At 50.8% G+C, this 16,462-nt stretch overlaps 1 protein-coding gene across 10 annotated transcripts; it reads right to left on the bottom strand.

Annotated features, from left to right (window-relative positions):
* Positions 1–9,953: 9,953 nt before the first annotated feature.
* On the bottom strand, positions 9,954–15,847 carry RAB26 (RAB26, member RAS oncogene family). 10 transcript variants are annotated; one of them, XM_081300271.1, is made up of 9 exons: positions 15,495–15,847; positions 14,329–14,439; positions 11,978–12,019; positions 11,828–11,894; positions 11,593–11,645; positions 11,207–11,272; positions 11,050–11,106; positions 10,875–10,951; positions 9,954–10,772 (listed from the first exon to the last, which is right to left on the bottom strand). In XM_081300271.1, exons 1-9 carry the CDS (start codon positions 15,687–15,689, stop codon positions 10,670–10,672), a joined length of 771 nt encoding a protein of 256 aa, XP_081156397.1. In that variant the 5' UTR covers positions 15,690–15,847; the 3' UTR covers positions 9,954–10,669. The 10 variants fall into 10 exon arrangements, 9 of the variants coding, with proteins under 9 accessions (XP_081156397.1, XP_081156395.1, XP_081156398.1 ...); XM_081300269.1 differs by having other exon boundaries at positions 11,828–11,909; XM_081300272.1 differs by having other exon boundaries at positions 10,875–10,961; positions 11,828–11,909.
* Between the last annotated feature and the right edge of the window lie 615 nt (positions 15,848–16,462).

Consider the following 16,462-nt stretch of genomic DNA (forward strand, 5'->3'; position numbering starts at 1 on the left):
GGTGGGCCCTGCGGGGCATTTTGGGGGTTCGCTCCGGGTCCTGCCGCGGTCTGGGCTCCACCTTCTCCCTTAGCCTTTTTTTCTGAATCTCCATACCTTCAGCTTCCTGCAGGTGACAAAGGACCGAACCTAGTTTTTCCGATTAAGCTCCAAGCCTGTGATGAACTGCTTTAATTTCTGACACCTCGTATGAAAACTGCATGTGCAGTCTGATTATATTGCAAGACTGAGGCTTGGTTCGCCCTTTGTCAGGGAGACTGGGAGTGAGAATGAGTATTGGCCGAAATGAGGAAGAGGGGCTTTTGTCTACATTCAATTTTGCACACTGTTTAACTTTCAGGGCGGTGGTGAGCTGGTTGCAGACGTTGAACCGCAGTTCAGAGGCCCAGCAGGCGAGAGAGCCTGGTGGTAAGATGGGCGTCCTTCTGTGTAAAAGTTAGTGAATCCTATACTCTAAGCTCCATTATTTTTTGGGGGGGTCCCCTAAGAGTTCCCCAGGCTCTTAACATGGCGGCAGGCAATAAGTCGTTTTGAAAATTCCCCAGTTGGTCCGCCCTTCTTCCACGCTCAGCTCCTGCTCCACATGGACCCCCATGCTGAGTGAATATACCTGTACCGTATGTGTTGACCTGATCATTATTATGATTGGCCTCAGGGGCTTCCTGCTTTGAGACAACTGGCTTTCATTTTCTATATACGCCAGTACCAGCCTACAATAAATGCACTTTTTGCCACAACTGTCCGTGTGTATGTGTTACTGGCTTTTCATTGGTGCCCAAACCAGGAGGGGAAACTCCTCACTTTCTGAGGACCTCCTCTTCCCCCTCTCCCAAGGTTTGCCATCCTCCTCCACCTTTTTGAGCGCTGCTACAGCCCACCCAACACAGGCTCTCCAGTAGGTGCTTCTTCCTGATCAACAACCGGTGAATTTCCCCCTTTGGGAATCCATCTCCAAATGGCTGTACACAAAGGCCTTGACTGTGAAGGTCCAGCAAGGCCTTTGATGCTTAGTTTGGATGAGAGAAGGCACCCCACCACGGCTTTCACAGTCATGGTGGACTCTCTGGATACCCACCTCATGATTGAGAAGCCATAAGGGGCTGAAGAATAGGCACTCTCTGACTCTCTCTGTCCCCAAAATTCTTTTTCCTGAGGAAGTCTTGACGCCAGGTGGCCATGACTCCCGCTGGCTGGGCTCTTGGATGACGACTCATTTGCCCTTCCGGCTCCAACTGAGTCTCTTTGGTTGGATTCTCCCTTCGGAGACGCCTGTGGGAGACTCAACCACAATCTGTTCCAGTCCGGGCCATAAAGAGTCATTATGGGAGCCTCTTCCCTACCTGCCGATTCCCCTCTAAAATGTCTTCTGGCTAACCTTAGCTGGCTGTCCCTCACCCCAGACATAAAACCCAAACTTCTCACTAAATTCTGTACACAAAATTGGCCATATTAACTAGATAACCAAAATTGATATCCCCCAGAGGGGTCCCTAGACTCTCCTCTTGATCTGCAGATGAACTCCACCTTACTGACCTCTTGCCCCAGCCAGTCCCCTAGGAAGTTCCAACAACAGCCTCTCTCCAACGGGCCCTTTTAGCCCAGCGGCCCCCCACCTCCCCCGCACCGCGAACCATGGCCCCTCTATGAGAGGTTGCTGGACCTGAAGGTATCATCAGAGTGCACATCCCCTTCTCAATGATGACGGCTTGATAACGCAACTTGAAAAGAGGCTAGGCTCCTTTTCCACTGATCCTACCACCTATGTCAATGAGTTCCAATGGGTCCTTCAAGCTTATAGCCTTACCCACCATGATACATATATATGCTCTTGGCTAACACCCTTCTTCCAGAGGAGCGTACTTGAGTTTGAGAACTCATGCAGATCCACAGGGTTGATCAGACACATCCCTGGGGCCTTAGCAGCTCCAGAACAGGACCCTGAATGGGATTATAACACCTAAGCTGGAATTCAGAACAGGGACCGCCTTTCTGCATGCATTATTGCTGGACTTAAAAAGGCAACGAGGAAGGCAGTCAATTTCCAAAAACTACAGGAGATCATTCAAAAACCTGAAGAGACCCCATCGGATTCTTAGATCGGCTTACTAAAGCCCTTCAACAATATACTAACCTAGATCCTGAAACTCCAGATGGAACTCATGTTCTCATGACATATTTTCTCTCCCAAAGTTACCCCGACATCAGGGCTAAACTTAAAAAACTAGAACAGGGCCCTGCTACCCCTCAATGGAGATACTAGCTGTAGCCTTCAAGGTTTTTCATAACCTAGATGAGGAAATCAAGCGACGCCGCCATAGGGCAGAGCAAACTAAATTTCAAATGCTTGCCCAAACTCAACCGGGTAATAAAAGCTGCCCCAGGTGCCTGTTTCAAATGCAGCAAAGAAGGACACTGGGCAAGAGCCTGCCCCGCCCCACGTGCTCCACGGACTCCCTGCCCTAAATGCCAACAGTTGGGTCACTGGAGCTCTGTCCTAGGTCCCACAGGGGAACTATGGCCAAAGAGTCCACCGACCTCTTGGGCATTATGTCTGTGAAGATTGATGGAGCCTTGGGTCCTTGTCCCCGGCCTTAAAGATCAACAGGCAAGAACCTAGGGTGCGAATTCAGGTGGACGGGCATAAAATTGATTTCCTCCTTGATACCTGGGCTACATTCTCCGAGTTCTGGGGACAAACAGTGCCATCCACTTCTATTGTCGGGGTAGAAGGGAAAACTATTTGTCCCAAAAGAACTCCCTTATTTGCTCCGTAGACTGCTTTCCATTCTCACAGTCGTTCCTGGTTATGCCTCAATGTCCAGTTCCTCTGCTTGGTCAAGACATTCTTTCTAGACTTCATACCACAATCAATATCCAAGCCCCCAACCATGACCGAGCACCAGGGCTGGCCGCTTCATCCTTTCTAGCTCTATTAACAAGGGACCTAACCTTTCCCATTGACTCTACAGACAAACCAGATACTAAACAATGCCCCAATCCAGTCATGAACCCATACCATCGAGCTTAATGGATCCTCGGGTTTGGGGTGTTAAAACTCCCTCTACTGTTTCTTGCCACCCGGTTTCCATACATCTTAAAGACCCCAATAAGTTCCCCAATCAGGCACAATACCCACTATCTACCAAAGCCCTCCTAGGCTTACAACCAGTCATCCAGGACCTTCTTTCTAAAGGATACCTCTGCCCTGCTCACTCTCCTTACAACACTCCCATCCTGGCAGTACGCAAGCCTAATGGCTCCTACCACTTAGTTCAGGACCTACAATTCATTAATGCAGCTGTGAGACCTATACATCCTCTGGTCCCCAATCCCTACACACGTCTGTCCCAGGTCCCATCTGATGCCACCCACTTTTCTGTCATTGATTTGAAAGATGCTTTCTTTTCCATTCCCTTGGCCCCTGACTCCCAGGACCTCTTTGCCTTCATCTGGACGGACCCCAACACCAGACATTCCCAACAGCTAACCTGGACTGTCCTTCCTCAGGGATTTAGAGACAGTCCTCATCTCTTTGGTCAGGTCCTAGCCTCTCATCTAAAGACTTTCCGCTCTCATCGCTCCTCATGCGTCCTCCTTCAGTATGTTGATGATCTCCTTCTCTGTAATCCTTCTAAAGACCACTCATCTCCTTCTCTGTAGTCCTTCTAAAGACCACTCAACTTCCTGGCACAAAAAGGATATCGTGCTTCCCCTCACAAGGCTCGGTTAGTAACCACCACAGTCACATATTTAGGTTTTTCTATTTCCCAGGGAAAAAACTTTATCACAATAGACAGGAAACAGCATATCAGATCCTTGCCCACACCCAAAACCAAAGACGAAATACTCTCCTTCTTGGGGTTAGCGGGATATTTTAGGGCATAGATCCCTAATTTCTCCCTTCCTGCCAAACCGCTATACGATCTGGCAAAAGGCTCTCAGGACGAGCCCCTTCCCTCAACTGTAGGAAAACCTTTCACAATCTTAAAAAAAAGGCCCTTCTCCAGGCACCCGCCTTACTTACATCTCCCCAATCCTCTCAACCCTTCTTCCTATATGTACATGAGAAACAAGGACAAAGCCTAGGGGTGCTAGGGCAAAATCATGGCCCCACCTTCGCACCTGTAGCTTATTTGTCAAAGCAGCTCGATCCCACTGTCAGGGATTGGCCTCCATGCCTTACGGCTTTAGCTGCTCTCATGACCTTCAAAAGGAGACATACAAACTCACCTTTGGCTCACCATTAACTATCCTCTCCCCACATCATTTGAAGGATTTCTTAACATATAAGGGGTTACAATCCCTTCCCCCTTCGAGGGTTTTATCTCTCCTTGTCTCTTTTCTACAAAACCCCACTATATCTTTTCAACCTTGTTCCTCATTAAACCCTGCTTCCCTCCTTCCATGTGCCCCTCTAGAGTCTCCTACACATAAATGCTCTGAAATACTAGAGACAATCTTGCCTCACCCAGTTACCATCTCCGAAGGGCCTCTTCCCTCTTCGGATCTCATCTGGTTTTCTGACAACAGCTCCTACTTTCATGGGGATATTAGACTGGCAGGCTATGCTGTTGTGTCTCTCTCTTCTGTCATTGAGGCTAAACCCCTGCCGCCCAACACAACTAACCAGCAAGCAGAACTTACAGCTGCTACAAGAGCATGTGAACTAGCAGAAGGGAAAAAGCTCTCCCTATACACTGATTCCAAGTGCGTCTTTCATATATTAGTTTCCCATGCAGCCATCTGGAAAGAGAGAGGACTCTTAATTACTAAGGGTACTGCTGTCATAAATGCCAACCTTATTGGACTGGGGATGTGGGCTCAAGCGGTAGTGTGCTCGCCTGGCATGCGTGTGGCCTGGGTTCAATCCTCAGCACCATATACAAATAAAAGATGTTGTGTCTGCCGAAAACGAAAAAATAAATATTAAAAAATTCTCTCTCTCTCTCTCTCTCTAAAAAAAAACATTCTCTCTCTCTCTCTCTCTCTCTCTCTCTCCCCTCCCTCTCTTATTTCCAATCTGCTGCGGGCCTCTACATTGCCATCTCAGTTGGGAATAATCCACTGTAAGATCCATCAGACTGACTCTTTCCCCACTACAGCGAGTAATTCTAAAGCTGACCAGGCAGCTTGATCAGCCACCCTGCAGGCTCTGGCCTCTTCCACATTGTTCCATCTTTCCCCTGAGGAACGTCCTACTAACTCTCACCAACTTTTTCAGTTCCTTCATTCCCTATTCCACTCCAGCCCACAGAGTCTGTCAACTTTCATTCAATCCTTTTTCCCTCTTTCTTCAGACGACCGAACTCTACTACAACAAATTACATCCATTTGCCAGATCTGTCAAAGGACCAATACCAACACCCCCTTAAAACCCAAGCCCTTGGGCTAGGGATGTGGCTCAAGCGGTAGCGCGCTCGCCTGGCATGCATGTGGCCTGGGTTCGATCCTCAGCACCACATACAAAGATGTTGTGTCCCCCAATAACTAAAAAATAAATATTAAAAAATTCTCTCTCTCTCTTTAAAAAAAAAAAAAAAAAAACAAGCCCTTTCCCTCCCATCAGGCCTGTGGACATACCCCAGGATCTGATCAGGAGCTGATTGGCAAATTGACTTCACCAATATGCCCAAGGTAAAAAAAAAAACATCAAATACCTCTTAGTGCTGGTGGATACATTCTCAGGGTGGTAGAAGCTTTTCCCATATCCAATAAGCGGGCTTCTACACTTGTGGACCAATTAATATCTGACATAATTCCCCACTTTGGAATGCCCACCTCACTCCAATCCGTCAATGGCCCCGAATTTACTTCACACATAACCCAGGAGCTGGCTCGAGCTCTATCACTCCCTTGGCACTTTCATTGCCCATACCACCCTCAGGCTTCAGGGAAAGTCAAAAGAACTAATAGATCCCTCAAAGAAACCCTCACTAAACTCACCATGGAATTAAGCTTAGATTGGTCAAGAGTTCTTCCCCTGGCGCTGTTGCGCCTCAGAGCCCTACCAAGGAAGCCATCCAACCTTTCCCCATTTGAGGTCATGTATGGCCGCCCACTCCTGCCTCCTGGAATACAGACAGAACAATTGCCTATCCCTGATTCCTACACTCTACCTCTCCTCTTCCATCTACGTTCTGAACTCTGTAAGTATCAGGACTGGCTTTTACCTGATCCAACCCTTACTCAAAATCCCCCCACTCTAACACATTCTTGTCCCCCAGGTGAGAAACCTCAGCTACATCCCAAATGGGAAGGCCCTGCCTCAGTCATCATGGGCACCCCTTCGGCAGCTAAGCTTAAACTCACTAATAACCAATTAATTGGGCTGGAGATGTGGCTTAATCGGTAGCGCTCACCTGGCATGCATGCAGCCTGGGTTCGATCTTCAGCACCACATACAAACAAAGATGTTGTGTCCGCCGAAAACTAAAAACTAAATATTAAAAAAAAATTCTCTCTCTCTCTCTTAAAAAATAATAATAAAAAAATAACCAATTAACCCTGTGGATTCACATTTCCAGGCTTAAACCATGCATCCAGGAGACTGATTCTGGCAACACCGGGCCAGAAGATCTGCAGGAATCCACACCCACATATTCCTGTTCTCCTCACCCTCGCAATCCTTTGAAACTTCATCTTTCTCGCGTTCCTGCCCTTGTACCTATACCTGAAAACATATCAGAAGATGCACCTTAATTTTCTGTTTTCCATCCTTACCCTTACCCCAGGGGTAATGCCTTCACCCTCATATGTCTGGAGATTCAAAGTAAGGGAGACATATACCCAAAAGAACACCAAGATTACCCGCTTGACTGCTACCTCTGACTGCCCCCTACGAGGGTGCTCCTCAGCCATTTATATTGTGCTGTCTTCCTCCTCTGAGCTTATTAAACAAGCCAGCTGCCCTTACTTATGTTTTTTATATGACCAAAATAAGGATCACTGTAAATGGTGGCCGGAAACTTACGGAGGCTGCCCCTATTGGTCATGCAGAATTCATGATGCATATTCAGGACAATTAAATATAGGAAGATTCAAATTTGAGTCTGCCTCCCACCAGTACAATCTGACCATCCCAGACCCTTGGGACCCACGCTGGGCATCAGGGGTAAAAGCTTCCTTTTATTGCAATGGGTATGCTTCCACCCCCTGCGGTTCCTTGTCTATTTCTCGAGAGTATGTTTCTGTGGGGTCCCCAGTCTCTCTTGTCTCAACCAACATAAAACACTCAGAACAGCGGTTGCTCGCATCCTTAGAAAACCAACATGCTTCTTCTGACTCTCAGGCTTCACCAATCTATACCTGATTACAAATCATTACCGACACTGTGTCCTATCTAAACCAAACTTTCCCTGATACAAGTCCTGCAAATTGCTTCTTGTGCGCTTCTCTAGCATGGCCTTTACTTGCTGCAGTCCCAGTAAACATTTCCAGCGTGCCCACCTCATCCCACAAAGGAGATCCTTTCAAACCTCTACAAAATATCCCCTTATGGGAGCCCGAGGAGGGTAACCACACTACGATTCCTCGGGCTTTCCTTCTGGGATCCACAATCCCCAACTCCCTGCTGGATGGCTTTTGTCACCATAATCTAACAATCAATAACACCACCTATTCCCCATCTGGTCTCTTTTTCTGGTGCAATGGCACTCTTACCACCATTATGTTTCCCAATATGTCCAGCCCATGTCTTCTGGTTACTATAGTCCCACAGCTCACTCTCCATAGTAGTTCTGAAGTGCAATTCATCCTTAATCCTCCAAGACACGTAAGACGGGCTGCATTCCTTCTGGTAGTGGTGGGTATCTCATTAACAGCCTCAGCAGCAAGTGCAGGCTTATCAGGAGGAGCCTTAGGTCATTCTCTATGGGCTGTCAAGGACATGAATTCGAAACTTGAGGGAGCACTCACTTCAACAGCAGAATCTCTAGCCTCCCTGTAGAAGCAGGTCACCTCATTGGCCCAAGTCACCCTCCAGAATGGCAGAGCCCTACATTTACTGACTGCCGAAAAAGGCAGAACCTGTCTTTTCCTCAGGGAAAAATGCTGTTATTACATAAATGAATCAAGGCTTGTGGAAAGCAATATTATTAAGCTCACTAACCTTGCAGCCACCCTAAGGACCCCAGTAAACCAAAACCTTTTCTCTTCCTTAATGGCCTATCCTTAGACCACTATGTGTAATTCTTCTTCTTTTTTTTTTTTTTTGAATTTTTTTAATATTTATTTTTTAGTTCTCGGCGGACACAACATCTTTGTTGGTATGTGGTGCTGAGGATCGAACCCGGGCCGCACGCATGCCAGGCGAGCGCGCTACCGCTTGAGCCACATCCCCAGCCCATGTGTAATTCTTCTGATGTGTCTGTTTCTACCGTATATTGTAAAGTTTATTCAGACTCAAGTAGGTAAAATCTCTAACCAAACTTTTAACCAGCTTCTGTAGAAATTATCAGCTCCTGGCCACTGATGAACCAGCCACCTCTTCCAGGGAACGTCCCACCCAGTGTTGAAAGACTCATCACAAACTCCTGGGACACCTTTTTAAGAGCAATATCCGATGATGCCTGGCTTGTGCTCACCCATGGAGACTTACGTTGACTGGATCAAGATGATAACGGATCTTTGGCTGCAGGGGACTTTCTGTGACATCCCACCCGAACTTATACCAATTCTTGCTGCCCTCCTATGGGGGCTCCTGACTTCCCTCCTTCAGACCCCCTTCCCCGGCAACGCCCCCGCTCAGCAGGAAGTAGTCAGAATGAATAGGCATCCCTTTCCATGCAATAACAAAGAGGGGGGAATGTTGGGAGTCCCCTAAGAGTTCCCCAGGCTCTTAACATGGCGGCGGGCACATTGCCAATGGGCAGGCAATGGGTAGGCAATAGGTTGTTTTGAAAATTCCCCAGTTGGTCTGCCCTTCTTCCGCGCTTAGCTCCTGCTCCACTTGGACCCCACGCTGAGTGAATACACATGTACCATATGTGTTGACCTGACCTTTATTTGATTGGCCTCAGGGGCTTCCTGCTTTGAGACAACTGACTTTCATTTTCTATATAAGCCAGTACCAACCTTCAATAAATGCACCTTTTGCCACAACTGTTCATGTGTATGTGTCACTCTCCGATGGCAAACCTTGGCTTTTCAATTTTCATATGCTGTTGGTACTCTAAAGGAGTCACTTGTCCTTGAAGAAAATGGAAACTTAAAAAACCCTCAGGGAAAAAGGGAACCAAGGACTCTGACCATTGGCAATTTCCCCTGCCCGCCAAAAGTAACTGACAAACTCCCATGATGTGGCCCTGCAACTCACTCTTGTCATAGCCAGTCACCGTTTATTCTTGAAAATGTGCCCCTTGGCTGCTTAATAAAGCATTGATGATCCTTTATTGAAGTCTTTTTCTTTTTGTATTCTCTTTCATATTTCAGTCCTCAAGCAATCTGGAAAGGGGAGAGGCTTGAATATGGGAATTCCTTACTAATGACTTGGCATCTCTTTGAAGTGCCTTCACTTTTATTTGTTATCCAAAAAAAGATTTTTATTTTATATGTTTGCCCCAGGTTAGGTCTGGAAGCTCTCCTTAGATAACAGGTCATTAGGCACCGCTTTTTTTTTTTTTTTCGTAGACAAACAACTTTACGTGGTGCCGAGGATCAAACCCAGTGCCTCATGCATGCTAGGCTAGGCCAGTGGTCTACTGACTGAGCTATTACGGCAGCCCACCACTTTTTTGATTAATGGGTCTTATGGAGGAAAGTTGACACTGATCACCCAGCTTTTAGAGTGATCCCTGAAGAGCATTGAGCTTTGAAGCAGACATGAATTATAGGGAACTTAACCTACTTAGTACAGATGTCTGGGCCTTACTATAGAATCTGTCTAGAAGTCAATGTCTTTGAACAGATGTGACAAATTCCAGAAAAACACATCTTTATTTACTAGGACTGGAAAAAAGACAGGCTCACAATCAAAAGACTGGTTTGATAACTTCATGTAAGATGGAGAGAGCTTGGCAACCACAGGCTTTAGTTGTGAGCAGGTGCCCTGACCTGCCAAGTTGGTACCCTGGTCAGTAGGTTAGGGCTGTTGGTCCTATTTCCTGACACTACTGTGATTTCCCATATGCTGTTCCCTGTATTAAAAATCACAGCTTTGGTGTCCTCCAGGGTCACATGAGAGGATCCATTTGGTGAACCAGAGCTTCCTAGCTGGGAGTGGGTGGCTCTGGACCTTAGGGCACACAAATACAGGATGTTGTTATCAGTGAAGCCCTCTGTCCCAAGTGTGGGGATTCCTGCCTAAACAGTGTCTGGCTGAAGACATGTATTTTCTAAGGTCAGTTACTGTAATGTATATGCTGGCCTGTGGCACACTGGGAGTGCCCGGGAGGGGGCAGCAAAGCCCTTCATCCTTGTCAGTACACTTGCTGGGCGCCCCCTCCTGGGCTCAAGACCTTTGCTTTTCTGTGATGGCTTTGAAGCCTACATGTTGGGACTGAAGATTGATGATTACAGCTTAAACAAGGAAGGGGTGAGGCTTGGATGGGAGTCCTGGAAATGGACACCACTGGGATGGCCACTGTGTGAAGTCAAAAGGGCCTGAAAATCCTCTGTCCAGCCTTCCAGGTCTGTGCTGCTTCCTCCAGAGTGGAATTGAGTTCAGCTAGGTTCAGGATCGGCAGCAGGAAGACCCTTGACCCTCATTTTTAACATACTCGTGCAGCCGGAAGCGGGGCTCGCTGGAAGCCTTCGTGGAGCGCTGTTTCAGCTCCCTGCAGAACAGTGGTGACATGGAACAAGGTGGCCTCTTACACCCCCGGCAAGGGAATTCACACCTTGGGTTTGGGGGTTCTTTGTTCACTGCCAGGACTTACTTTGCTATGGCTGTGAAGGCCAAGTCCACATTGAGGCCTGACTTGGCACTGGTCTCCATGAAGGGCAACCCATATTCCTGCAAACAACTGCTGCCAGCTGGGTGGTGGCCTGGTGGGGACAACCCAGGCTCCCCAGCTTCGGGGTACCCTCATTGCCCACCCTGCCCTGACTCACCTTGGCCAGCTTCTCCCCATCCTCCCTTTTCACCACACGTTCATGAGCGGAGTCCACCTGGCCCAGGCACAGGGTTTTGGGTGATAGGGCCCATGGCTTGGCCACCCTCCCCCATCACCTGCCTTGCCTTATAGGCTGTAGAGGGCAGTCTGCCCACCTTGTTCCCCAGCAGCATGAGCACCACGTTGTGCTGGGCATACTCCTGGATCTCTGTCAGCCAAGCCTGTGGGGAGAGCTGGGGGCTGGTGCTCCTTGCACACCTTACCCTTTTGGAAACTTGGCCCCTCCAGGCCACACCTTGTAGATTGCCCATTTCCAAAAAGCTCCCATGCGTTGGGCAGAGGTGCCCACCTTACAAGTGCCTTATCCAGGGAGTCCTGCTGACAGAGCTGAATGTCACCCAAGCCCATTTTAGCTCATACTCAACCTGGGCTACCTTGAGCCCTGGAGAGGCTTGTCACTTCCCCTCCCTGTTAGGGTCCTCAAAATTCTAGGGGATTCCATGGCATGGCCCATGCCTCCCACCAGGAAGAGGCCACTGACCTGGATGTTGTCAAAGGAGGCCTTGTTGGTGACATCATAGAGTAGCAGTAGTGCTGGGGACAAATGACAGTGAGGAAATCCCTGGAGCCCAGTGGCTCCCTGTTCCCAAGTCACCACAGGTAAGAGCATCACACCCTGAACTGCTATCCCACTGGCCCTCTTACACCCTCTGAGCTGGTCACCTATAGACCACATCCCAATTCCCAGGAGGTTGGTCCCTGGTCCACAGACTCACCATGAGCGTCTCGGTAGTAGGCATGAGTGACACTGCGGAACCGCTCCTGGCCAGCTGTGTCCCAGATCTGTGTCAACAGGTACTGGTCATGCTGTCTAGCTCCTTCCTGGTATCCCCTTCCCCCAACTTGCCCCTCCCTGGTCAACTTACCTGCAGCTTCACCTTCACTCCATCCACGTCCAGAACTTTGTTCTGAAACAGAACCAGCCCAGTGCCACTCTCTGGCCTGGGGCTTCCTAGGGTGAGGTGCCAGGGGGTGGGGGTGGGGGTGGGGGTGGGCAGTGCAAGCCAAGGCTGAGCCCAGGTTCACTATTGGGGAGGATAAAGTTCCCCTGTCCTGCCCCTTGCTAAGTCCTTAAGTCATTCTTGAGCCTTGCCCACCCCCAAACCATCTCCTGATACTTTTCCTAAAGGCCATGTTTAGGCCCATGTGCTTCCTGCCTCCTCCTGGCAGAGCCCCCTGCCTTCTGTTCAGATGGCTGCCCTGATGAGCTTGCTGGTTGCCACCATCCATGGCCAGCTGTGTCTAATTTCAGGTCAAGTTTCTTTTTGCCTACCACCTCCACTGATCTGGAAGGCCCCTGCCTCAGCCCCCAGAGGGGTCCCATTGCTCCCTCTTCCCCTCTCATAGCCCATCCTTAGCTGCCACCCTCCTGAGGTCTGCACAGATTTCCCTGAACCATTTGCAAATGCAGCCTGTCCCCTGCTCTCTGAAGAGTACTCTGGACACCCTGCTTTTGCTTAGAGCCACTCATACTGATGTATCTGAAGTTATCTGTGGTGTGATCCCAAGTCTGTTATTGTGCCTCAGTTTTCTTATCTGCGGATGGAGATAGGCAGGGTGCCCGTCTCATAGTTGCTCCTATAACTTAATGAGCTGTTCTATATGTGCACTGAGAACCACGTTTAGCCCAGATAAAGAATTAGTTTTGTTTGTTTTTAAGCCTCTACCAGCTGGGCATGATCTTGTAATCAGGTACTCAGAAGATTGAGGCAGGAGGATTGAAAGTTCAAATCCAAACTGGGCAGCTCAATGAGACCCTGTGTGTGCAAGTGTGTACTGAGGATTAAACCCAGGAGTGCTCTACCATTGGGCTACATCCTCAGCCCTATTTTATTTTGAGACAGGGTCTCACTGAGTTGCCTCAAACTTTTGATCCTCCTGTCTCAGTCTTTGAGTTGATGGGATTATAGGTATGTGCCACAATACCTGGCTTCAAAATAAAACTAAAAGGGCTGGGATTGGTGATATAGCTCAGTGGTGGGTTGAATCCCTAGTACTTAAAAAGGAAAAAAAAATTTTTTTCCACACTGGGACTCTAGCTCTTCCTGTTTGGCCCAGTGCTGTAACCACAGAGCCTAGAACTGTGTCTGGTATACAGTAGGTACCAGTGTGTGTATGGCTGTCAGTGCTCCCCAGCTGGGCCTTCCCAGTTCAGGACTTGAGGATACAAGTAGCCCCACCCCAGGCCAAGAAGAGGGCTAACCACAAGCTGAGTCCCTGGGTAGCTGGAACTGGTACCACTTCCTCCCTGCTGTCAGGGTGCTTCTGGGTCTCCGGGGAACCAGGCTTGGCCATCTGCTGTGCTGAGGAGAATACCTAGCCTTCCCTGACACCCTGAACAGGGACACCAACCAAATGGCCTCACTTCCCTCACTGCCTCAGAGGCAAGAGTGGAGGGGGAGGGAGGCCAGGATGGGCAGAGGACCACCTGCCCACAGCAGTGTCTACCCCTTTTAGCACCTCAGCCCTTCACTCCCACACAATCTGGGTAGAACACAATTCTCCAGACTAGAGGAAGCCCCCTTTCCTGCCCCCATAATGGGCCTCCCTCTCAGCCTCTTGCTAAGTAGGTCTAATTAAAGGGTGAGAAAAATGCAAATTCAGGATTTGTCAAGAACAAGCCAGCACCTCAGCACGTGGGATTCTGACTGGTGGACAAAGGTGGGGGCTGTAATGCTGGAACCCACAGTTCCCTGCTTGGGATGTTGGAAGATTCCCATACCCAAAGGCAGGAGCTTCTCCCCTAAATAAGCCCTGTGAACACCTCCCAGGCTGCACCACAGTCACCTAACTTGCAGGGCCTGGGCAAGTGCCCAGCACCTCTCATATCCTTGGGCACCCTCTTATACAGTGGGGCGGCAACACTGACTCCTGAGGGACATGGATCAAGTTCCTTCCCACTGCTGCCACCATGGGGCACAGGATATGGCACCAGGGCAGTGTCAGCCTCTGGCACAGGGGAACTGTCTCTGCTTCAATTGGATGCAAACACTTCTTCAGGCATTGGATGCTTGGTGGCTAAGACATCTTGGTCACAATCATCCTCACTAGGAATGCCACCTCCTAAGCCCCTGGATAGCATGGAGAAGACAGAACCAACTGCCTGCTGGTTCTGGGAGAACTCAGCTGATGTGGGGGAACCAGGGCTGTCACTGGGATCCTGGGTTCCTTAGAGGCCTGAGCCCTCCCAGTTGGCAAAGCATCAGTCACCACTCACCCGGAAGTCTATGCCCACAGTGGAGATGAAGGTGCCTGCCAGGAAAGCACCATCCTTGAAGCGTACAAGCAGACAGGTCTTCCCCACGCCTGAGTCTCCCACCAGCATAACCTACAACAGGCAGGAGGGTCCAACGTGTCAGGCCTTGGGGGGAGGCATGCCGGTCCACCCAGAGGGGACTTCTGGTCTGCCCTGAGCTGACCTGGCCAGAGAGGGGTTGCAGTGAGGGGGAGGAAAGGAGAGGGGTATTCTAGGCTTGCAGGTTCAGCATGGGCTGGGGAGAGGCAGCAGCTATGGTCCCCATTGGCCTGGCCTGGACCTCCAGCTTCTGCCTCTGGTGGTAGTTTCAGTCCCCTCTCTCCCTCTGAATAGTGCCCATCTCAATCAGTGGCAGTGTGAAGACAGTATTTCATTCAGAATCCTACCCACCCTTCCACCATGGGCACCCATACTTGATCTGAGAGGGAGCAAGAGCCTGGGTGGTGGCAGCTGAACCTTCTGAGAGATCTGTGGGGACTCAGAGGCAGGGCTTCTAACCCCAACAAGGACAGGAATCCCAGCAGCAAGGCTCAAGAGGGATTTGCCAAACCAAGATTAGATCCTGAACTGAGGAGGGTCCTGGGCCAGGTCTGTGGACAGGAAGAACAATCAGGCCCTCTCCCTCCCCCACCCAGCCTGCTGCCAAATGCTCCAAAACCCAAAGATGGTCCTACCCGTTTTGGTGGGGCCTACCTCCACCAAATTTTATGCACCTTCTGCCTTGGTTTGGGGGAGGCCTCAGTCTCCCCACCCAGCTGGCAAACATCTTCCTAATCTCCTCCCTTCCAGAAAAAGGAGACCCGAGTCACTGGGGGTGAGGGAAGGCAGCATATGGGAAATGAAACTGAACCCAGGTGGGGGCTCGGATTGGGGAGGGGCACCTGAAGGGCTCTCTTCACCTAGCGGGCTGGGCAGGCCCTGCCAGCTGCTCAGAACCCCAAACCCTGGCCTGACAGATGTGTGCGGGCGCGATGCTCAGGGCTGCTGTGCCAACTGGAGGGTGCCACTCACCCAGCTCAGCTGGGAGGATCTGCGGGACCTTGCACCCCCAACCCTGGACCCCTCCCTGCTTGGCTCTGACCTGACGCCACCTGCTGCACTCGCTTGGGGGAGGGTGTCTAGCTCACCTTGAAGGCGACGTCGTAGAAGTCGCCACCGCCGCCAAGCGAGGGCCGACCGAACTGCGGGGGCCCGTTGGGCGGCGCCTCGGGGCCAGGGTGCGCAGTCCCGGGACGCACCGGTCGGGGCCCGTTGGCAGCAGGCAGAGCGGAGGCAGCGGGCACACTGCCCCCCTTGCACTTGGGGGTCTTCTTCCTGGACATGACAGGCGGCCGTTCAGTGCGCTCCCGCAGTGGCCGCCACGACCGGGGCGGTCCCGCTCCCCACACCGGCTGAGTCCGACCCAGACCCGAACCCGTCCCGCGGCGGCAGCGGCGGTGGCGGTGGCGGCATCATCCCAGGCGCCTGTCGCCCGCCCCGCCCCCGCCGTCCCACAGGCCTCGCAGCCACTCAGGCCCGGCCTCCCGCTGCTGCCACCAATGGCCTGCTGGGGCGGGGCCATGCAAATGAGACCGCCGCTCCAGGGGCGGGGTCAAGAGACCCTGACACAACCCTAGGCTTGAGCTGCCAGTGAGCCCCTGCTAGGTCCTGCACCTCAGACCCAGAGACCCAACTTCGCGGGCGCTTTGGTACCTGGATGCTGATGTGGAGCCCAGGTGAGGGAGCACAGGGATCCCGCTGTGCGCTGTGCGCCATTCCATCCTCAACTGCTCCAGCCCAGTGACCCACTCACTGGACCTGTCTTAGGTCCTGGGACTAGGGAGGCGTCCTGAAAGGAAGGTGCTGGAGGCAGAGGGTTGACACTCTGGGATTCTGTCCTTTCTCAGCCATAAATGCCTGCCACCTGGCCCGTTGCTCCTCCTTGCTCTGTCCTCTCCAGGGCAGGCGGGTCCAGGAAGCTCCAACACTCAAGCTTAGCAAACAAACCTGGCTGTACCAGAGCACTCAGGGCTCAGCTGACAGCTGGTTATCAGAGGCAGGACATAGTGCGCACAGCTGAGTTGGCACTGTGCCACAACCTTTGCCTCCTGGGCTG

Source organism: Spermophilus citellus, assembly GCF_964194105.1.
Source record: "Spermophilus citellus genome assembly, chromosome: 6".
Lineage (NCBI taxonomy): Eukaryota > Metazoa > Chordata > Mammalia > Rodentia > Sciuridae > Spermophilus > Spermophilus citellus.